This window comes from Anoplolepis gracilipes, chromosome 11 (assembly GCF_047496725.1).
Source record: "Anoplolepis gracilipes chromosome 11, ASM4749672v1, whole genome shotgun sequence".
NCBI classification, from domain to species: Eukaryota; Metazoa; Arthropoda; class Insecta; order Hymenoptera; family Formicidae; genus Anoplolepis; species Anoplolepis gracilipes.
This window is the reverse complement of record NC_132980.1, coordinates 10442185-10466836: the sequence shown is the minus strand read 5'-3', so window position 1 is coordinate 10466836 and position 24652 is coordinate 10442185. Positions and strand designations below refer to the sequence as shown.

The 24652-nt window shown below is 34.7% G+C and overlaps 1 protein-coding gene across 4 annotated transcripts; it reads right to left on the bottom strand.

Moving 5' to 3' along the window:
• Positions 1–7853: 7853 nt before the first annotated feature.
• Positions 7854–23524, bottom strand: Ino80 (chromatin-remodeling ATPase INO80). 4 transcript variants are annotated; one of them, XM_072902006.1, is made up of 28 exons: positions 23312–23524; positions 22716–22844; positions 22465–22625; positions 22281–22360; positions 21997–22208; positions 21753–21926; positions 21358–21654; positions 21118–21276; positions 20867–21036; positions 20510–20726; positions 20318–20405; positions 19932–20223; positions 19647–19849; positions 19417–19557; positions 19214–19335; positions 18753–19045; positions 18379–18658; positions 18135–18287; positions 17815–18058; positions 17535–17662; positions 17373–17467; positions 16489–16561; positions 15704–15862; positions 15513–15615; positions 14837–14952; positions 14257–14445; positions 13680–14049; positions 7854–9232 (listed from the first exon to the last, which is right to left on the bottom strand). In XM_072902006.1, exons 2-28 carry the CDS (start codon positions 22716–22718, stop codon positions 8799–8801), a joined length of 4956 nt encoding a protein of 1651 aa, XP_072758107.1. In that variant the 5' UTR covers positions 22719–22844; positions 23312–23524; the 3' UTR covers positions 7854–8798. The 4 variants fall into 4 exon arrangements, with proteins under 4 accessions (XP_072758107.1, XP_072758108.1, XP_072758109.1 ...); XM_072902007.1 differs by having other exon boundaries at positions 22716–22808; XM_072902010.1 differs by lacking the exon at positions 7854–9232 and adding an exon at positions 10169–10685 and having other exon boundaries at positions 23312–23522.
• Positions 23525–24652: the final 1128 nt, after the last annotated feature.

Genomic DNA, 24652 nt, shown 5'->3' with positions numbered 1-24652 from the left:
GTAAAATATTCAGAATTAAATATTAAGATAGCGTAGAAAGAATGGGAAGGGAGAGGGAACATTTTTGTCAAGATAAAATCAGCTCTGCAAACTGATCGAAAAATCTTTCCATCGTAGAAATTTCTCTCGGCACAATATCGAGGAAGTTAAACTTCTCATTTATATCATCCGGATGTACGGTTGAGGCCACCTTCGTGGCATTCCCCTTCGTTCTATATTCATGCCCGCGGTAAGGTAACGAGTTAACATTAAGGAGAAACCATCGCAAGACCGTACACAAGCACACGTTGATCGGCCGAAATATTAACGTGAAACGTGCCGGTTTACGCTTTCCTTCTGCGTATGATATTTCCATAACGAGTAATGAGTCGTAATCAGTCAATTAAACTGATCAAAGAACCTGAATAATATAATCATATATATTTTTAAAACGTATCGTGAAAAATCAAATTACTAATTGGTGTTTTAATGGAAGGTTTTCTTATTTCTAGGGAATAAAACTTATCCTATTGTGAGATTGGCATTGACTAATTTTAAACGAGAAACAATTAATTACATATTTTGCTTACATCTTTCATTTATAATAAACCCTTTTAATTAAATTATTTTGTTATTTCCATTGCATTTTAATTAAATTACATAAATATCTTGAGCAATCAAATTCGTGATTTTCTATGTTGCGAATAATAATTCTTTCTTAAATATCTTGGTAATTAAAACTTGAATCAAAGTCGAGAAACGGTATAATTATGTTACACATTCATTGTATTAACATTATAACTGATTTTTCATGTACAATATATTTTGTATCAACACTTGATTCGATACTTGTAATATCTTTGCATCATTGTAAAGAGTAAAAAACCACCAGATTAATAAAAGAAAATAAGATTCTGTTACTTAATTAAGCCTCCATCCTCTTCAAATTATAGAATCATGAATGAAACGCGGTACTATATGCCCGATTAATTTAGCAGTGTCCTTGAAACCTCGACGATCTCTTCAGACGGGTAGCGGGCGAGCTGGTAGCGAAACTGGGAGCGAGACGGTGTAGATACGCGTAAGGAAGCGTAACGCCTACGTAGAGCCGAGCCTCTGACTCGCGACTTCCGGTCAAGCAGCAGGAAGCACGCTCGGTGCCTCGCCGCCACCGACGCTCGACTCGCCTTGCCCGACGACATCCTTAGATCAGGCTATATCCGAGCGAGGAACTGCAGAACGCGTTCCAAGTCCGTTCGAGAAATGTTCCTATACCAAACTATGTGCATGCCGGAAATTTTTAAAATTAGCGGTATAAAAAAATATAAATTTAATATTTGTAAGCTCTCTATTATCGATATAACTTTGCTTTCACGTGCATATTTACCGATAACCCGATGATTTAATCACATAACTAGATATTTAGGGTTTAGTATACTCGAATATTGCGACAGATAAAATGTAAACGTGAATTCATACAGAAAAAAAAATATTTTTCATTCAATTAACCTCCATGTTTCGCCAAAATCTAAAATTAATTATAATTTATAATATTCCTTTCATCATGTGTTGCAGTAGAAATATAAATTAATTGCCTGGCCTAATTAAAGTCTAAAGAATTGAAATAGTGAAAAATATAGGCCAAGTTTAAAAGAGAGGAATAAGATTTGTAAAATTTCCATTAAAGAAAAATTCACGTAAATTAATTACAAAAAATATTCTCATTAAAAATAAAAATCTTAAAAATAAAAATACATTTTTACGCATATAAAATTTTCTCGTCTAATTAATTAACCCGATTGTTTATTTTCTCTACAGATTTTTCCAAAAGTGCATTAAAATAATCATAAAGTGGTGAACTATACTTTCATCTCTTGTGAAAATAAGTATCAACTACTGCAACATATGTTTCGAGAAAGGGTGACATTAACGCGCGCGCATAAATCAATTCGCACACGATTAAAGAAAAGAGAAGAGGGAAGGGGGAGGGGGAGAGGAGAGAGAGAGAGAGAGAGAGAGATGAAAACTCGGCGCGCAGTTTTTTAATTTTCTTTCCGCTAAATTTTTTTACGTATGTCTCGTAACGATTACGAGCGGAGTCTCGACGTTTTAACGATGCCGTTAATTGACCTACACGCAGCGTCTTTTTACGCGCGGAAACCACGCATAAAAAGATATATTCCACGATCGCGAAGGAGCAATGTCGTTAATTGTCTCTAAGTAAGCAAAAATTTTTTTTTCTTTGCAAGTGCGAACGCGCTCAACCTGTTTCGCGCGTAAGAACGCCTAACTGTAACGTCTGAATTTGTAAGATCCTAATTTGTCAGAAAAATATGTAACAACCGTTTCTGCTTCTCTCTTTTACGCTTTTACGAATTCTTTAAACGGATCTAGAGCCGATTTTTTAATTAGCCATGAAGCCAAATTTTTGCAAACTCATCTTTAGACTGAAAATATAGATAGAACATTATTATATACAGATTGTGTATATTTTTTCATTCAAATTTTAGAACACTTGAAAATAAATCAAGATTGGAAAATAAAAATTTCTTAATCATAGATATTTTGAATACAAAACTTGCTTAAAGAACGAAGCTTGTATACCGGGTGCATCGTGGGCTATATTTGCGCGGCCGAAGAAGTGCGAAGGGGAGCATACGCGGACCTGTATGTCGCGTTTCGCTTCGCTAATTTCTCTCGTGCGTTCGCACGCCAAAATAAAAGCTTTAATTTCGTGGCAACCATCCGCCGCGCCTAATTGGCATAGACGACGACGCTGTTTGCTCGCTCGCACGAACGACCGCTTGCCGATGCGATCGAAGGAAGAGAGAAGCGATACGTGCACCATATTAATTCCTAATTGTGTAATTATCCCTCTAATTATAGCTCCACGAGTATGGCAAATTATCCCACCGTCGAACGTTTCGAGTCAAAAGCGAGACTCGAGGACGCCGTAATTTTCGAGAGTCAAATTTACCCGAAACGATGATTGATTATATGTTCTTTCCGCGGATGGATTTTCAATAAACGACGAAGATAAACGTGGGAAAAGAGCGCCGTTTTCTCAACGAAAAGTCTAAAGATAATGATATCGATCATCTATTCATGTGACATATATTATCGTTGAAGCGTTAAAAACGCTGGCGCAAAATACAAAAGTCATCCGCTTGAAATCGTAAATTTATGAAATAAGGCTGATAGATATAATCGATATAACCAGAGTATTTACTCAAATCTTGTAAAAAAATTCCCTGAAAATTCCTTGATTTTCCAGTTGACTTTATCTGCCGACGATTTTTTTGCCAGATTTTAAGCGCTTAAGAGTTTCACAATAGTTATACAAAAAGTTCTATATATATATGTGCGTAAAAATTATTAGAATATTTATTAAACTAATTACAAAATATGGATCGCCGAAAACACCAAACGTACAAATATCGAGATGACATTGGTATTTCGATAATTCTATCAACTTTAGATTTGATGAGATTTCACGTCAGTCTATAATCACTTTTAATTTTCAGAGAGGGTTCTATGCGTAAAAATTATTACAATATATTTATTAAACAAATTAGATTGGCCGAAATGCCAAACATACAAGTACTGATTGTGAGATGAGACGCTGCTTATATTTTGAATGTTCTATCGACTTTAAGTGATATTTAAAGTCTTTGCAGCTATTCTCAGATGCTTAAAATTTGGCAAGAATGCTAAAAAAATTGTCGAAGGACAAATGCACAATTAATTTATTATAGACGAGTGGAGATACGAGCATCAATACGTCCAGTATCTCGGCCGACTTAATTGTTTAATTAATATTTTAATAATTTTTACACATAAAACTTTTTGTAAAACTTTCAAGCGCTTAAAATCTGATAAGAAATGCTACAAAAATTGTCAACAAACGAAGCAAGACGCAATAAACTTGACATCTCAATTTGTCTCGAGTCATTTTTTTTTTAATAGTTAGAACTATTTGTTTAATTTTTTATCAAGAATTCTAGAAAAATACTTTATTAAAAATAAAGCCAAAATTCGTAACAATTAATGAGTTTTCACGAAGTAAGACGCCAGTTTCACACACACAGCTGACTGTTTACAAAATGGAAAGCAAAATTATCAAAAAAGGAATTTTCGAAAAAATGCGCAGAATCCCAATAAAATTCCCTGATTTTTCCAGATAATACAAAAGAAATCCCTACATATTCACTGTTTTTCATGTTTTTCCAGGGACTAAACACTCTGTACAACTGACGCTAATTGGTTAATTTAATATCGTAATAGAAAGGGGTTGCTATTTTCCTAGCTGCGGTTTACTTGTTGATTCCCCTATAAATGCATTGTGCCATTAATTCGTCAATGATAAATTAATTGCAGTAATAGATTGCTATATTACATATACGTTCCCGTAATCACAATTTTAAGTACAATTCGAATAAGCTTCATAAAAATTGAAAGATAAAAAGAAAAATAAGAGAAATATAGAAATATTATAGTAATATTAACTATATATGTATATAACGATTGCACAGCGATTGTATTTAAATGTCTCCTTGAAACGAAAAATACTAACCGGAAGTGCGGCGTGGTTGACAATGACCTTGAAGGAACTTGTTTCGCGACTCGCACCTGCGATTGCCAAGTTCAAGCCACGATTTGTCCACCGATCGCGTATCGATTTCATTGCTGCTCGAGAGTTAATTAAACCCACAGATGTAGCAGATAATTTAAAATTTAAAACACGAGTGCTGCGATATGATCACTGTTCATCGTTATAACCATCATATTTGGAATAATCGATGTCTGTACATGATCAAGTGTGCAGAAGTAACATTGATAATATTTTATAAAATAAATTCCGTTAAAATACTTGTAGATTTACTTATCAAAAATATTTTATTGATCGTAACTGCATATGCAGGACTATAATAAAGCAATCAGTGCGTAGTAAATGGATAAAGATGAGCAAAATAGTATTTGAAATTTAAAAAATGAAGATATTTATGTCAACTAGCTAGTAGATTATAAGTGATTGATATAAAATAATTTATATTACTATATTTATTTGTGTATTAATTAAAAGTATTTTAAATATTTAATTTTATTCAAATCAGAAATAAAAATTTCAAATAACATTTTCATCAAAGACTTCACGTAATGAAATAAAATAATTCTTTCTCTCCCATTGCAGATATAATAAAATATTTAAAGAATTAAATATAATAGATATAATAAAATATTTAAGTACTGTTTTATCTTTACTTGTTTCTTTCTTACAATCTACGGGTCTTAGATTTATTTTTGTTCAAATTTTATTAAATCATTTTTTAAATTAAGTAAATAATAGCTTTTGAAATAAATGCGTATTTGTTATTATTTAAAGATTATTTTTCTTATTAGATAACACATTAGATATAATATATTTGAAATAGTATAAAAAATAAAATATCTAAAAAATAGTCAACGTGAATTTAAAAATCACTTCAAATATTATTTAAAAATTTCTGTTCATTATTTCAATCAACAATTTCAATATATGTATATTACATTTCAAATAAATATTTCCTTATATACTTGCATATCATGTACAAGTTTCATGGAGAGGATAAATCAATCAAATCAGATAATATTTCATTTCGTTAAAGGAAACATTTGAAACAATTATTTTTGATAATCTACATTTGACATAAATGTGCCTGCCACTGTAGATGGATTAATTAGGTTGGAAATTATCGAGCGCGCGAACGATTAATCGCAAATTCTAAAGAGAGCAATTTCGCGCGCGCCATTCTCATTCGTTCGATTTGGCGCACAAAAGAACAAAAGGAAAAGAGGTGCACTGTGATCGCTCTCGGATAAAAGACGCGTTCGCGTACACCTGAGAGTAGCAGGTGCAGCGCAAGGTCTCGGTCCTCGGACTGAGTCCTGCTCTTCTCTCGCGTGCGACAGCGACACGATCGGCCGATGCAAAGCCAATATATGTGACCGAAAAATTAAATAAATGAAAGATTGAATACTTTGAGAGAAATTTTCTTATTAAATTATTGGGCATAATGCTACTCTTTACAAGAAATGCAAAAAATACTCTATATAACTGTATAAAGACTATATTCTATCTTTCAAAAGAAGCTGTACATACTTTTTACTTAACAAAAAAAAAAAAAAAAAAAAAATGCGCTATTTTATATGAAATTAATTTGTATATAATATTGAAAGCATTCTAATGTGACAATGTTTAATTTAATTAATATATACTTATGGAGAAAAAAATGAAAATAATTTGAAAATAATTTAATCTTATATTCGCCCTGTTTGCACTCATCGTATCTTGTTTTTCTTGCTATATTTATCCATTATATTTTTTTGGATATTGATCGATGCTATCCCGTCTTTATCCATAATAGCGACCTTGATGAAGGGAACCTACGACCTACGATACGATGATATGCGGGCACTGCAATTATGTCGGCGCGAGTGTTCATCTTTCATTGAGGTTGCATGTTCTCTTTGTTCCCTTTCTTGTTGTTATTATTGACGACAGGAAACCAATTACGCGTGCAATCGAATTACATTTATTCATTTTTAAATTGCAAAAACGTCGTTAAAAAATAAATTCTTGCTTTAATATCATAATAATACGATCTATCGTATTAGACATTATTAAAATTAAGTCAAATTATCATCGGCTATATGTATAAAGATAGTCTATCAGGTATGTACAATTGCAAATGGTCCCACCCTTTTTTTCACAGGTCCTAATGGAAATTAAATTTTGCTAACGCTTTTTATTTCGTTAAGCTAAGCGTAATTTTTTCGATTAATAAAAACTTATTTACAATCGTCAATATATCTTTAGAAAAATTGTATTGTATTTTTTTATCATTTATGAGAGGAATAATACAACAAAATAAATCGATGTAAATCTTCTTATTCTTATTCATCTTATAATTAATTTTTCTAATAAGCTGAATGTATATAGTTGATTATACCTATCACATGTGTATTTTTTAAGCTTTCGGAGGTTTCTGACAGAAAGTGTTAGAAAGCAACAAATTCCTAACCGACTTACGAGAACTACAAGAAAGGGATATTCATTAATTAATTCGAAAAATACACCGCGCATGGAATTCTCAGATTCGCGCGATCAGATAGAGAATCACGAGGCACGAAGGATTCCTCGTGTTCAGCTTGATCCCAATCACGCAGATGATGACGCGGCTTCACCGACAGCTGCATACTCGCGTCATTAGCCGGCACTTTCAGCTTTCGGATCTCGTTACTTTGATCAGCCATTATCGTACAGAATCCTCCTACGTTTTTCTACTGCATTTATTCGATCGGCGAACGTTTACATATTCCTCGATAATGGCAGAAATACGACGAGAGATGGGAATTAAAATATAAATTAAGATGATTCAGGGTTTTAAAACGCATTATGATTATCTGATCTATAGTATTATTGAAGCAGTCTGAAAGATTTTTCGAAAGTTTCGAAATATTAAAAACTTGAAATATAAGAAATATAAAAATTTTTGCAGATTAAATGAAGTAAAGAAATAATATAAAAGTCATTTTTTTATATTTTAAAAATGCCAATACAAAATCGATTTTTAAAAGTATATACTTTACGAGTCAATTTAAAAGTTCAGTTTAATAATAAATTCGAATATTTAAAAGGGGATTAGAAATATCGTTTAATTGAATTTTTGAGAAACAATTGATTAAGAAAACCAATTAAAACACTTGTCGATTAAAGAAAGCGCGGGTAAGTAAGAAGATTCCTTCCTGTGAAATTTGTAATAAGATTAGTAAGACATTTGTGAAGATTGAATTTTTGTCTGTTTATTGCTAATATAAATACTATTCTTTTACAAATTGAATTGGCCTAATGACGTCTCGTAACATACATAAAAAATATCGGCTAGCCGAGTCTAGTGAACGGAATAATGTTATCCTTAATGACAATGTACAATGACGCCGAGAGAGCGATCGACTCGGAAGAGATAGCCAATGCTAACGCTACTTTTCCTTTTTCTCGTCGACGAAATCGTCAGAGATCTGATCTGTCGATGATCGTCGTTGAAATTCGACGCGGCCATGCACGCGACGACGCGTCGTGTCGATTATCTATAATTATAGTGTACTTAAAAGTAAAATCAAAATTTCTACACATGTACCACACAGGTGGAATCGAATCGATATAACAGAACTCGTCCTCTTCACTTCCGCGGCGAATGATTAAGCGTCCGACAAGGATTCAAACCCGAGAAAACAAAACTTGAAAAGGAAGAACTCGAAGACAAGTATCGAATTAAGTACCAAGTAATGTCGATGTTATCTTCTCTAACGTTCGACGAGATGTATCTGTGAACTCTATATCATAAATAAAACGAAATAAATACAATTGCAATACAATCATAATTATAACAAATCCTAAATTGTCAAGGCTGCTTCCTTTCATATTTTAATTAAAATTTACAAGGAGAAAAGAGAAAGAGAAAGAGAGTGATGAGCAAGAGTCTAACGTTTAACGGTATTGCACGCTCCAACTTACGCGTACGGAAACATCATCGCTGATCGAGAGGACAAACTGTCACGATAAATACGCAATATTTTAATCGATTCTGGAAGTGCTTCAAAAGTGCTGAGACACATCGATATAGCGCGTATAAACTCGAGCGATTCGCAAATGCGAGAAAGAAACGCGTTGACCTATTACTTCGTGTCCGATTAATTCGAAAAGAATAATTAATATGTCAACGACGCGGACTCGAGGTTGTCGCGTTCAAGAACAACTTAAAACCGAATCTTTTGCGAAACTACGACGATCCTGTGCGCGGTTGTTGTTGCGTGTAAAAGCCGAACGGTCGCGATTCTGTTAAGGACGACGACGATAACAGCGGCGCCGAATTCGCGGCCGCGATAGCGACCGAGGACGACGACGACGACGAAGGTCCGGTCGTCGAGACACGGGAACGCTGCTGCGACGACGACGCTTTCTGCTGTCCGATCGTCTGAGATCTGATGGGTACCTGTAGTGGTCGCTGAATCTTCTTGCCATGATGTTGACTGGGAGCGCGATAGCCCTGATGCCCGGGCCCGGTTGGCCGCAATCTAGGTCTGCCAGGACCTCGACGAATCCCCGCCATGCCGCCGCGTCCAGACAGCGGTATCAAAGTCCCCACCGGACCCAGTGGACCCACCGTGCTGGGACCATCTCCGTCGGCAGGGTCGGAGGTCGCGTGGACAGTCCCTAGGACATAAAAAATACACCCCTTCGTTCTAGCAGATTCTGTTGAAAATTTCGCCGCCGTAGATGATGATCGCTTCGCTTTGTAAAGCCGAATCCAATCGATGACTAATGTTTAATATTTCGTGAGATGTAAACAATGGAAAGATAAGAAAGAAAGCTTGTGCAATTTTTCCAGAGGAGATTTTTCAAGAGCAGAATCCGTTCGTACATTTTTCAAATTGCACATCGTATTTATACACGATGCGCGATCCACAATTTATCATTGAGAGTAAATATTATTATAAATTCCTCGATAGAGTGAAAAAGTTATATAAACAACGCCTTGGGGATTTCATTCTTCTTCTTTTCGCAAGGCAAATCAATCAAGGATCTTGGAAGAGGAGCGTTTCAAGGAGGTTTTTCTATCTGAGGATGCATGAAAATCAGTGCTTTTCTTCTCCAGACGTAGATGTCTCGTATTTTGCTCTCTCCGCTTTTATTCCGCCGCCTAATCGGCATTCTGCTGCACGTACCCGATCACTCGAAGAGCGCTCTTCAGACACTACGGTCTAAGAGGATACTTAAGGGAATGGGCGATAGAATAGAAAACGTGAAAACGCGCGTCTGTCGCGTTTACAAAGTCTTGCCGACTCTCGCACTCTTAAATGATAATTCACTCTGGAAATTCCACGCACGTGGAATCGTATCGCGGACCAGAAGAAGCAAAATCAAAGTGTTCCCTCACGAATCTGTGATGACAATTTCGTATTAATTATCAAGATCATATATATATATATATATATATATATATATATATCTCGATCGTTCGATACGGAAATATTTGTAATATGGAATGGTATTTTATCAAATTATAAAAAGAAATTAATTAAAACAGTATTCTTATAATTATCGTAAGCTCAATAATTATGTAAAGGCTACGAATAAATATCGCTTTTCTTCGACAGAAATCTGACTGACAAATATCAAAGTTGCGTGGACAATTGCAATAAAGACGATCTTTCTGATATTGATGTAGACAAATAAAATTAACTGCTACGATATTTGCCTGTACGCGAAATTAGTTTGATCGTCCAAGTAATTCGATGGAAATTTTCCGGAATTAATTTACGATTCGTGTAATGACGGAATTGAAATCTATAAATTATACGTTTTCTAATAAACAAATAACTATGCGATAAGAGAAGACTCGCGGGAGAAAAGAGATTGCTTGCCAGAGTAAAGATAAAATTTTCGAAACGGTTGGAACGGAGAGGACCCGCGGAATGTCGACGGTCCAGCTCGCTACCCTATTCTGTCGCATTATCCTATCCTATCTCACCCGTGTGTTCCAAGTCGAACCATCTATGTCGCTGTATATTTATCTCCTATCCTGTCCTATTCGCTGTATATTTATCTCCTATCCTGTCCTATTCGGCCTAGTCTGAAGCACTTAGAATCCGAGAAAATTCGAGATCTGAAATCGAGATAATTGAGTTTTACAGTTAGTTAACAGGATCGCGCAAGATCTTTTAACAAATCTATTTTCCGTTCCTTAAATTTAATTAGATAAACTCATTAATTATGTGTTTTTTTAACTTACAGTATCTAGAATACAATACGCTGCATTATTGTTTTGCTTCAATACACGAAATTATCCTGAATATTTTTGGAGATAGAAGCATTCGTAACATTTGATAAAGTTATAATTTCTTTAAACTAAGTGATTATAGTTTATTTATTCCCAAATAGATTAAAAGAAAAATGATAATAATCAGATGAGTCAAGAAAAACTTGTTTCACAAAAACTAATTCAAAATGTAAGGATTTTTCAAATTATGTATATATATTCTTATATATCAATGTAAATAATTTTGATTATAAATTAATTATAAATACAATGGAGAAAATATGGCATATATATTACGTGATTTAAAAATGTTTTCTTTATGACGAAAATATGAGAATATGATATTCGAGAAGATGCGCAGAGTCGACGAAGGGAACGAGATGACACAGTAAGGTACGGTAAGGTACGGCACGAATCGACAACAGTCAAGCCCTTATACAGGGTCCGCGTAATTCCCCTCTACCCTTTGCAAACCCCATTCTCTTTTTCTTTTTTATTCGACCTCGCGAAACGACGAGGGAAATTAGATGTCGAGATTATGCAACTGAAATGTATTACGATCGCGTCTAGGGCTCTTAAATAGATATTGCTGAATCGAACAGTAAAATTATTTAGGAAAATAACAACTATTTTCACAGATTATTCGACAGTTCGTGCTTCAATAAAAATACAAATTTTAGGTAAATATTAATAAAGGATGTTTGTAAGAATATTAAACTACTACTCCACAGACAAATTGCGTCTAATGAAAAAGTCTTGAATAACTGAATTTTAAATCAAATGCGATATTAATGAAGTTTAGAGCTTTTGATTTCTTTCTTGAAAAAAAAAAAAAAAAAGAGAGCGATTAAATCTCAATCTATATTAAATTGACTGCGTTTCATTCTCTAAAATTGCAATTCGCATCCTTATTAATTCATCGCAGTCATCCATTTATCGATTAATCGGGATACAACTAATCAGCGCGAATAATGCTAAATTGTGCGCCGGCGAGAGTTGGGAACATTGACAGCTGGATAAAACGCGCGCTCCGATAAAGAGATAACTAATGGAGAAGAAAGAAGCAGAAGCAGAAGCAGAGAAGATATGCAAAAAAAGATGGTGACGAAGAGGAGGACAGTGACGAAGGAGAACAGAAAGAAAGAGAGACAGAAAATAAGGGAAAGAAGAGAAAGAAGGGGGAGAAAGAAAGAGAGAGAGAGAGAGAGAGGGGGGAGGGGGGGAGAAGAGGTAGACGCGAGTTCCAAAAACCTAAGAAGAGCATCGATCGCAGCTGTCGCCTTCGCTCCGCACCTGCTATTGTTCGCCTCGTCTTCCAGTCGACGACAAGTGTGAGAGCGAGACCCCTTTTTTCTTCACGTGCGTATACGCAGCACGAGGACGGAATGTGTTAAGCGTACTCGCGCGCGCGTGTTGCCCGTTCCGTGTTCACGGTTCACATGGCGTTGCGTGAGGTCGTCTTATCGGACACACGCGCCGTACCTCTTTCTCTCTAATTAACGCAATAACGACAAACTCATCGACTCATTCGCAGAATCGAGAATCCCGGTATTTCTCTCTGCAGTCTTCTCTCGCGACATTCGCGATGCGAGAATTATTTTATTCGGCATTTGATTTCATCTGTTAAAATTAAATGGAATAATGGTTTTTTATGCACGTGAAAAATATATTTCCCCTTTGGAATCGCTCGGCTCTCTCTCTCTCTCTCTCTCTCTCTCTCTCTCTCTCTCTCTCTCTCTCTCTCTCTCTCTGATAACATCCTCTCCCTAGAACACAACACACTTGTACTACGGCGACAAATGTTCTAGCTTAGCCCTGAATACGAATTCGTCGCAAAACCGAGTTGTATAGAAATGAGTCACGAGAATTTTCACGGGGGTGGGATGTCTCTAAGGGTGCCCCGTGGAGGAGCGCCAACTGTTACCCCCTTGTGGACGCACATGTGCTCGCGAGGGAATTTTCGGCACAAGCCGACGATGGGGTCGCGAATGGACCCACGGGCGTTCTTCTCGCGAACCGCAAAGTCCCCTGAGAACCCGGCAAGTGCCCGGACGAAAGACGGCACCGAGGGTGCAAGAGAGTGCGGGGAGGACCCCGAAAGTGTCAGCAGGGATTAACGGTATATCGATTGGCGGGGTCGCGCTCGCGAGAGAAGTCATTCTTCTCACGGCAAAAGCTTTGAAAATTTTACGGCAAATTCATAGGCGTAGGTTCTATCACCTATTTTTATTCAACGTCATCAAACGGAATTATATCGCGAACATGATATTGTGTTGTATAATATCACACGGTGATATTAATTATGAATATATTCTCTCATTTACAAACATTTCCGCCCGACCTGTATAATCAGCTTTAATTATAAAGCTAGATTACGAGAGTAAACCGAGATCACTGCACAAACGTGCATATTATAACAGTTCCGAGAGCGAATCACAGCTGTTAAATATTTATGCAAATTATACCAACGTGTAAATGATTAAATGCAAACGTGTGAAAAATATTATCAATGCAATGCAATATCTGCTTATAGCATATATCAAAATAATGCATAAAATTAGTATAATATTGAAAATGCACAGGCTATTCCGCAAATCTCTCACAACCAATAATTGAATAAAATATGTAAAATATATGTCTCTTTTTTCGACTACGAATTATCTCAATAATTATCTCGTCTTCAATTATTTAAGCAATATATGTAAATCTCGAATGAGATAAATTGATCATTTGATTATTAAAAAGCAGGTACTTACGTGGTGAAATTAATTTTTCGCGTTATATTTCGACGAATGCAATCGATTATACAAAGCGCGATTACTCAAAAAGACGGGTACTCACCGTGCTGCAATGTCTGCTCATTCGAGCATCCACTCCCATCGATCGGCGACATGGACGACAACGATTCGCTGGTCGCCGTATTAGAACCCTTCGCTGACGGATGCATCAAAAGCATTCCTCTTCCCTTACCGCCGATCGGTCCACCCCTACGTGAACCTCGTGGTCTGCCGCGTTTGCTCGCGCCGCGTACGGATTGTCGCATACGCGCGCTCGCGCCCATGCCGAAGGCGAATTGATGTCCGAGTCGAGCGACTTTGGTCGAAGATTCTCCAAACTGGAAACTGCGGGAATGTCCATGAGGATGATCGCCACCGGAAACCGCTATCGGACCGTCCACATCGACCACGAGTCCTTCGTTGCTCGTTTCATCCTAAAAAGAAATCAAATAAAGACATCAGTTATTGAGAAAACACACACATATATCACTATTATAATTATATAAGATAATGACAAGAGAGGTCGTAATCAAAATGTATTTATTCTTAGGATCGATTTTTTTAGTAATTTTTTGTTTTCAGAAGAAATTTTCATTTAAAACTAATAAAAATAAGTATAATAATTTTGTATAGATATGTACTTCTGACTTGGCTGGGCTTGTCGGTGTGCTGTAATTATCTACATTTTCTAACTGCTGTTGATGATGATTGTTCTGATGCTGCAACTGAATCGGATTGGCGCCCGCTTTAGGCTCATTAAGATTAATTTGAACGGTATCGTTGTTTTTGTCGCCATTAGCGTCTGCATGACATGATTTCTTCGCATCGTTCTGAAAAAAGAAAGAGGTTGCAGTTGTGAAAAATACAATCGTAACGAATGAAATTTCTCTGGATTACTGTTCCAATGAAATTAAGTGCGCAATATAATTAACAAATCCGATACGCATTGCGAGTAAAGTATTTTCAGACAATTCATCAAACAACTACGAGCTCGACGAGTTAAATATGTTAATATACGAAAGTCAAAAGTGTATTCTCCAAAGACAACTTTAGTAATGTAAACCGATAGTCTTGAGTATCGAGGAACCGCAAAACTAGGAGCGATAAAAATAGGCGCAGGAAAGACGATGCGGTTAGAGAAACGAAAAAACGATGAAAGAAGAAAAAGGAAAAAAAAGAATCTTTGCGACTGATAGCGGTGTGTAAGGGCGCCGGGCTCACCTTGACCGGAAGCGCGGTTAACTTCCTCTTCCGGTCCCTCTCCTTATGCTGTAAGTTCGACTCGAGGCGAGCCTCTTCTGCTCGTTGCTGCTTTCTCTCTTCGCTTCGTTGGCTGTCTGAAATATACACGGACATGTACTATATACAAGCTGAGGATGCGATGGTGCAAGTTCGTTACTCCGTTTCTTATTATTCCTCATTAGGTCATTAGCATAACCTAATGAGCATAATGTAATCGCGGCCACTTCGGCCACCCCCTCCCCCTCTCCTTCCTCGACTCGTTTTCGACGAGTTTGTGCATACACGCGCATCCTGCCGTGCGATAAAACAGTCGATAGAAGCGGTAGCTTAAACAAAAACTTGACTATCTAATGATTTATCAACATATCATATCTTTTAATTACATATCGTGGCAAGTTTTAATTTTAATGAGATCTTTTTTATTAGTTCAGAGGAAAGACAATGTTGTCTAATATTCAGCATACCAATTGTTCAGCGAAAATTTAATTGAAAATTTGGTCACAAGATTTTTTGAGATAAAAGATTATTTATGAATTTAATAAAATTCATTTTTCAATAAAAATTCTTAAGAAATAATGACATGTAGGTTTCAATTTCAAATGTAATAGCGCAATAATTACCAAATAAAAGTAACGAGAATTGCTACTATACTTACATCTCGCTTCGATTTCCTCGTCATCCAGTAACAGCGACACGACTTCCTTCGGTTTCAGAGTATCGGGTTTGAAGTTTCCGCCGCTTATGACCATACGTTGTATCTGCAACAAAGTTCGAGAGTCTCATTCACGAGCATTGTTTATTTAATTAAACGCCTAGATATGGCGGTAACAGTTTACGAAAACAAACCTCGCTCTTCTCGCGTGCTCTCTGCAGAATTCGTTCCTCGATAGTTCCTTTACATATTAATCGGTAGACCGTGACTTGCTTGGTTTGCCCCAGTCTGTGGGCGCGATCCATAGCCTGTTGATCTACAGTGGGATTCCAATCGCTATCATAAAATATCACCTGCAAATAGATATTGTTAATAGATAAATATAGTTTATATAAGTAGTTTAAATAATTTTTTGTTTATAAAAAATATATATATATCCATAAATAAATATTAATATTATAATTTATTTAATCGTAAAGAAAAATTGTTGCAATATTATAAAAAAAGTGTATTGGATCAAGTCATGCAATAACGGGGGCATACGATATTCTTTAAATATAGACATTTTTCACGTTTTCTCTTTTTCTCACATTATGCAGAAAATATTATACTTTATCATTTATAAAACATGTGTGTGTGTGTATATATCTTCTCTCTTTAATATAAATAATTTCCAATAATTATAATCCATTATAATTTAAAAAGAGTTATATATAACTATGTAATTTTCATTTATATAGGTCAATTAAATAAATTTTTTAACTTCATTTAATGATGAAATTCATAAGAAGACATTGACCATGTCGACATAATCGTTGTCGAAAGATATACGCGACTTATGTTCACATAGATTTATTTCCATATAATGTGTAGGCTGCATATATATGTTCCGTATATAAAGAATAGAAACCGAAAGTCAAGGTGACATATAAGTGAATACATGTAAGGTGGTATAAAACAAGAATATAAAATTACTGACCGTGTCTGCCGCGGTAAGGTTGATTCCCAGGCCACCCGCTCTAGTGCTGAGCAGAAAGACGAATATGTCCGCTCTGAAAAATAAAACAGTCCCACAGATTCTCAACTATCGGTTCATGAAAAACTATTGTAATCATTTTATATGTAAATTAATTTGAGGCGCCGGAGCATATTTATAAAGAATTTCAACAATGAAATCCTCCGCAGCAGTAGTATATTCATTTGATCATGTTTGAGATTTCAAATGATTTAAGAAAGCATTCTTTTTTTTTTTTTTTTGTTTTTTTTTTGTTTTAATCTTATAGAAATCTTACAGATTAAACTACGACGCGTAATTGTGGGTAATCATCTAAATGATAAATTACGTGAACATAAAAAGATACTCCATTCGTGATACTTGAATAGCAACATAAGATAATAATTATTTACATTCAAATGAAACTTGAATACAAAAATTCGATAGATTGTATAATGATCTATCTAGTAATAGCCCACCGTTAGAACTGTAAGTTCGTGACTGTCGTGCATTCAAAAACCTGCAGCTGTCTATAAGATGGGGATGATTCGGCAATTAATTCGCGTGTTAGTTATGCGCGGCTGAACCACGCAGGACATGCGATCTCGGGATCGCGCTTTAAGTATGCAACTGGAGACTATTCGCGGTTGATATATATTCTAATCAATACGATAGCCCAGATTATTATGAGTAACGTATTTTCTTATTAACAAGCAACGGACGCAGAGATCTCGAATAATTAAAATTCTCACAATCTGCGATTATACAACCGGACTGATCACGTTTTTTATCAAATTATTGAACAATATCATAACGCTAAAAGAATGTATAAAATATATGCAATCTATAAAAAAAAATAAAACAATTACCTTTTTTGAAAATCTGCTACCATGTCCCGTCGATCCGAGATTTTCGAGGAACCATCTAATCTCATGAACGTATGCTTTCTGTGATACATATATTCCTACGAAAAATGAATTTTACATTATGAAATGATTACATATTTGATTGCGGCAAATAGATAGATGTACCTCAAGTAAGTCAATCATTTTCGTCATTTGAGAGTATATTAGCACTCTATGACCTTGTTCCTTCAAACGCCGTAAAAGGCTATCCAATACAGAAAGTTTGCCGGCATCTGTCACTAATGTTTGCTTATCTGAAATAATTTAATTTATATACAATGATCAATTTTTATTTCATTAGAATTATGATTAGTAATTAAAACAGCTTTAGTTTATAATTGTGATAATTCTCATATCTATATACTTTTTCATATTATTTGATTAATTGATATCTTGTTAAATATACCTGGCACAATGATATGTGACCATCCATTAAGAGGAGCACATGCAGATAATCCACCTTGTGGCTGATAGCAAAACGTTGATATCGTTTGGCCGACCCGAACACATGACTTTTCCTCAGAAAGTGCTCGTTCGCAGCCGAGCCAAAGTAATCTTTGACCAAATCGACCACCACATTCTTCGTGTCTCTTCCAGGCGCATGCTGCGGAACTATTGCTTACATATAATTTTCGTGGACTAGCTTGAACCTGCAATTACAAGATTAGATTACAATCTTTCGTTTTCCTTTAACTCTTTTATATGTGTAAGAACAATTGTATTAACCTTGGGATTATTATCGCAAACGAAGGCAGGAATTGTTGTCTGTTGACAATATCGCATTATAGGCTGCCGTGGGTGATGGGGATGTTCGGGTAACAGAGATAATTTCGAATCTTCCATTTGTTCCGTTTTGCCAGTGGGAAGTATCCTTTGTAACTAAAATATTAAGATACATTACATCATATATTCTGTGAACTTTTTTTATAGATTGTCTGAATATATATTATGTAATGTAAAATATAATTACCTTTAATAGTTGATTGGCTTTCTTACTACTACGTAGTATTCTGTGAGCAACCGTTTCTGGCATTGAATGTATCGTATGGGTAGTATGTGTGTAGAAAGCTTCGCCCTCAATTATCTTTCTTGTGAAAAATATATCTTGCAACATCGCTGATAAGGAATCAATTTTTACAGGCAAACAAAATATTTGATTTATAGGTGTTCTCGATCTGTGACCGACGCACCAATCTTCCCAGTATTGTACCATTTTCAATCTTCGCTCCATAAACGTTACAAGACATAATCTGCACGAAAACATTTGTTACAAAAACATATTGTAATTATTCTACACACACAATGTATGAATAATTATTTTCTGAATACTCGTTATTTACATACCTAAATAAAGTACCAGATATAAACATTTTGTTTATTTCCATTGGAGATAAATTAATAAATCTGCTAAATGAAAATGCATTTTCGTACAAATTTTCATTGCAATGAAGAGCACGATGAATATATTCTGTGGCAAATATAAACAATTTGTTATACAACAAATGATCTTTGGATGGCAATGCTAGATGCAAAAGTCCTTCGTTATACAATAAGGCAGGCATATTATAAAATTCGGTGTTTATGAAAAACGGCGATCTAGCATCCCTACGTTCAAAGAGTTCCGGATGATTACAGACCTATAATTATATAACATAATTAGCTTCACTTTTAAAAACTATAGATGTAAATTGTTTTAAGAGATGTAAGCTATCATAATTATAATTTGAATGTTATAAAATATATAAATTGAACATAATGCTAGATAAATTAATAAAAATATGTATATTAAGAAAAGAATACAATACCTTTCGGAACTGCATGACTAGATTCATCAGATTGGAAGTAAAGTTTTTATCATTAGAAGCAGTGTCTCCTCCGCCTACTGTATAATGCAGTAAATCCTCTATCCGAATTTTTTTCTTCAATGCTACATAAACAAAATATGAATGTATCAAATATTCTATATGTAATGTAGACTAAACGTACAATATTCGAGATAATAAAATACCTGAGTAAAGCAATTTTTGACGAGTCGTAAGTGGACAATATACCATTACTTCAATTTTATCAGATAACTCATTCTCCACATCCTTTTTTATTCTTCGTAACATGAATGGTTTCAAAATCATATGAAGCCTTGATAAGTGTTCTAGCATGAAATTTATAATATATACATTTTGTAATAAATGACATACATAATCTTAAATTTAATACTGCATTTTGTGCAAAATTACTCACTTTCATCTATTCCTGTTTTATTCTCTGCATGACTTTCAATATCTTTGGAGAACCATTCGTTAAATTCATCATGTGAATCAAATAACGTAGGCATGATAAAGTGTAATAATGCCCATAGTTCTGCCATGCTATTTTGTATAGGAGTACCACTGAGTAATAATCTATTACGACAACTGAATCCTAACAATAACTTCCATCTCATGCTATTGAACAAAAAAATTATGATTAGCTATTAATAAATGCAATCTTGTACAATAATGAAAGAATAATGAATAGCATATATACCTGCTTGTGCTTTTTATAGCTTGCGCTTCGTCCAAAATCATGTATTGCCATTTTATTCTATTGAAATATTTGTAATCCGTAATCACTAATTGATAACTTGTTATTACTACATGGAAAGAAGCTTCTTTCGTGTGTAAATCTTTAGTGTCCCAAAACTGTCTCAGTATTTTGCGTTCCTGAGGATTACCCCAGTATGGAACTACCTTGAACACCGGTACAAATCTTGCCATTTCCTGCTGCCAGTTATGCAATGTTGAAGCTGGTGATATAATTAAAAATGGTCCCCACACGGCTAAAATTAATCAATTAAATGTATATTAATAATTTATTCTTAAAAATTTTAACAAATACATTTGATACATTAAATGTTTGTTGTAGATACTTACAATATCTTTCAGCAACATGACACAAAAATGCTATAGACTGTACAGTTTTTCCCAAACCCATCTCATCAGCTAGTATACCGCTAATACCCTGCAAATTATTGACAAAGCAATTTTAAATACTCATTCTTATGTAACAAAAATTTTGTAATTTTAATAAGTTTTTAATAATTTTACATATACATAGTTACATACCTGGTCGTACAAATTTGCCAACCAATTCATTCCTTTTAATTGATAACCCTTCAGATTTCCCTTAAAGATTGAAGGTTGAGGGTGCTCCAAGTTTTCAGGTGTATCACTGAGACGCAATTCTTGAGACGCAGCAGCTGTATCAAACTGCTTGGTCCTAGCTTTTTCATTATTAAATGCCTCAGTAGCATTTCTTTTTGCCTTTTGTTTCATGACTTCACTGTATATTCAATAAACATGTATTTTATATGTGAATTTTTGAAGTAGATAATTAAAATTGATGTCCCTTAATTATTTAAATAGTCATTAAAATGATTAACTTTTGGGGAATATATAAATAAAACTTAAACATTTAATTACCTGTCGTAATCGTCGATGCCGATAAGTCTGGGATTCTTTTCTTCATCTAATTGATTCAAAATTCTCAATTGTTCCTCTGCTGATATTTTATTTATTTTTCGCGACATGAAATGAGCATACAGTTCTGTTTGAGTAATAAGAAAATTTAATTTTCTTTGTTGACGCTTTGCCTGAAACAAAAACAATATGATACAGAGAAAATATACAAACGAAAAAAAAATGTATCTTGATATAATGCAATATCTCCTTACTTCGATAAGTTCTACATCCATTTTACGTTGTTCTTCAGCTTCCTTTTCTAATCTTCTCCTCGTTTCTCGTTCGACTCGATCATAACGTTTCCAATAAGATTGCATTTCTCTTGTCAATCGTTTTGCTCTCCAAATAGTTTCTTTCATATTTTTCTGAGACTGAATAATATAGAAATAAAGATAAGTAATGTTTATGATGCATAATTCAAATGAAAAATCTAAATGTCAACTTATGCTCACCTGCATGGCCTTCTGCCTCCAATATTTCATACAATGTTGTGCTACTTTTTTACAACTTATTAGCATTTCCTTATGATTATTGGTTTTAGCCCTTTGTACTTTTCCTAATTCTTTCTTAGACATCATGACCCATATCTTTCTTCTTCTCATTGTCATTACTTCTACACTCTTAGCATTATGTTTCTTTCTTCCTCTACCACGAGGTTGATGACGCATTATAGCTTCTAATTCAGATTCATCTAATTCTTCTTCCTTAGGAATTGATTTACCCCATTCTCCCTCTGGAAAATTTCCTTTCTAAAAGCATAGAATATTTTTATTCAAAAAAACATTAAGCACATATAAGCAAAAAAGAATATAAATCTCAATAAAAAAAGAAAGAAACTCATACATACACGATATTCTTCAGATGCACAATGACGATTGATCTTTTCTTTCTTGATTCTCATAATTTTTTTGTCTGGTTTTTTCTCTTTCTTCTTTTTATTTCCTACAATCAACTTTTGATGTTCTAAAAATCGATCGTAATTCGATAATAAACCTGCACTGTAGTATTGATATTGTATATTCTGAAAATGATAATATTTTATAACATTCTGAATTACTATAATAATGTCTAATTATATTTATTATCTGTACTTCTGGTTTCTGATAAAAACGGCCTTGATATTTTTTCCGTAATATATGAAATTTTAACATCTCTTGAAAATCATCTTCTGTGATTTGACTATCTGTGTCAGAACCTGATGCAGAACTGTCAGAGGAATCACTTAACAGAATATCTTGTAACCAACGCCGTTCTTCTCCCACACTAGACATGTTGTACAATCTCAGCTTATTGATCCTCGCTTCTATAAAAATAATTATGAGAAAACTGAGATTAAACTAGTTTGGATAGAAATAAAATTAACAATATATATTACCTTCTTTCTGAGTGAGTACATTATCTAGATAAGCATCCGAACCATCAGAAGAGTCTGACGAGACAGACTTGTCATCTTCACTGAAAAAACAGAAACAGAATGTACATATTATTTTGTATAGTATTAACTTATTATATATAAGTTAGAATTTATTACATTAATAGTAGATTATAAGTATTATTACCTAACTTGTTCTTGAAACAGATTGCTAATTTGTTTTAAAAAGGGCTGCACATTAAGGCTACGTTCTAATCTTTGCAGATGCAAAGGAGCAGCCATTTCAGTTTCTAGCTTCATTGTGTATGCTCTATCTGACATTACCTCTGTGCAAAACCCAACGATTATCTGTAACAGTTATGCAATAAATAAAACATATAATTAAGATTCTTAAATTTAAAAAAAAATCCATTTTACATATCATTTAATGTGTACAACCATTGATACAAATTCCCACACAGCACAGAAAGGCCAAAAGACATCTTAAAGATATTTAAAAGGTGACGAGATGTCTTTAAGTCGTTTTTTAGCCTGTGAAGGACATATGTTGTCTGGGTTGATATAAGTCTGTGGCATGCAAAGATAATTTTATTGACAATGCTTGATCTAATTAATAATGTATATATGCTAAGGTATTAAATATATATAGTAACAAATGGCAAAGTGACAAGTTAGCAAAATAATATAACATAAAGGGAAAATTACTGAATAGTTGGATACTATAGGCTCTAATGCAAATAAAATACAAGAATACATATTACATGAGGAGCATAATCGCGCGATCTGCTAGGAAAAATAAAACGTGCATTTTCAATAGCAAACCGCAGAGGAACTCTTGTTCCACTGGGGGCTGCTATTGTACTTGGAAATTTGTCGTATTCCTAGAAACGGCCGATGCACATTACGGGCGTGGAGCTCGTCATGCGAGATTGTGCACGGCTAATTTCATTATATAAGAAGAATGACACGTCGTATCGTGTTGTGGTGCGGTTATAATTCAGCTAAATTATTTTCGCTAACAGTATTGCCTTCACCTTGTGTTTTGGTTATATACGCGCGGCCCCACGCTTATTTCGCACGCGAAACAGAGTCTGCTACTGGAATGCGATTTCCTCTGTTCACAGCGAAATTAGATATATCAGTCGGAGGGGAATACATGGTAGAAGGAAGCCTAGAGAACGCAGACATTTGGCGTGCTATTAAAGCAGGGCAGGGATAGGGCATTATGTTCGCTACCATTTTTGTTTTCAGTAGGTGGCGCTGAGCGTGCCTTAAACGCTCATCTTCGACCATCTCCGTTTCTGGATACTTTTCAATATCCATCTACAATACATAATTTCGAATTACTAATAGTTTACCTACATATTAATGCTCAAACTTTTCTCCCTCTCTCTTTCTTTCTTTCTCTCTCTCTCTCTCTCTCTCTCTCCCTCCCTCTCTCTTTCTCTTCTCTCTTTCTTTCTCAATCCATTTTCTAATATATGCTCCGAATTAAATTTCTCTCCAAAATATCTCAAGCAAATCTAATAATTTATATATTTTAATATTTGAAATATATGCTAGAAATACATATTTTTGTAAAATATCGTTTTGTAAAATGCTGAAAAAGAATCTCGAAAAAGAAATTATTCACGATATATATAATTTCGAAATGAGTTTGTGGATTTTTATTCGATTTACTCGTAGTTTGTCCAATTGATAACTAAATAAATTTATGCTCACAGAATACGCATATTAAAGTATAATATGATTTAGATAACACTCACTCTTGGCGAAGATGTATAATTCTTCAGGTACTTCATGTCTCAGTACATGAAATAATAGGATAAAATGTCGATTTTCACGAAACTGATTTTCTCACTTGGCTCAAGTCGCTGAAATTCTCCGGACTCCGGACGAGTCCAAAATTCGAATGGCGCTACTGCGGGATCGTACTTCCGGTCATGCGCGCTACGCGCGTCTAACTTCACGCCCACACCGGAAGCGTTAGTAATTAACCACCGATTAAATCTATTTTATCGATAAACTCAATTATATCGTACCGTTGATGTTATGGAAAAAAAACTCGTTAATTTTATCAAATCGAATTATCGCGATGCGAAATAATCTAATCTCAAATTCTCCGAGGGAAAGACTACGGCGGGGGGGGAGAGGGGTGAGAGGGGGAAGGGGAGGGTATCGGTCTGATCTACAATTATTCAATCAGAGAAAGTGTATCGATATTATTTTATAAAATACATTTATATCTTTATCTTTGGCATTTATAGTTTTCGAAAAAAATTCTTTCGCGTATTTTTCCGTATACTTAAGGTACTTGTGCGTTAAAATACCTGCTTCTCCTTCCCGCTTTCTTCTTCGCGCCATCTCGTCGCCGG

Bases quoted from the DNA above. Each gene is read 5' to 3' on its own strand.
- Ino80 (XM_072902006.1), bottom strand. The intron at 19,558-19,646 runs GTGAGTAATTTT...ATTTCATGCTAG, and splicing joins TAAAACAGGAATAGATGAAA to AACACTTATCAAGGCTTCAT. The intron at 18,288-18,378 runs GTAATTATATTT...TTAATATTTTAG, and splicing joins AAGCCAATCAACTATTAAAG to TTACAAAGGATACTTCCCAC.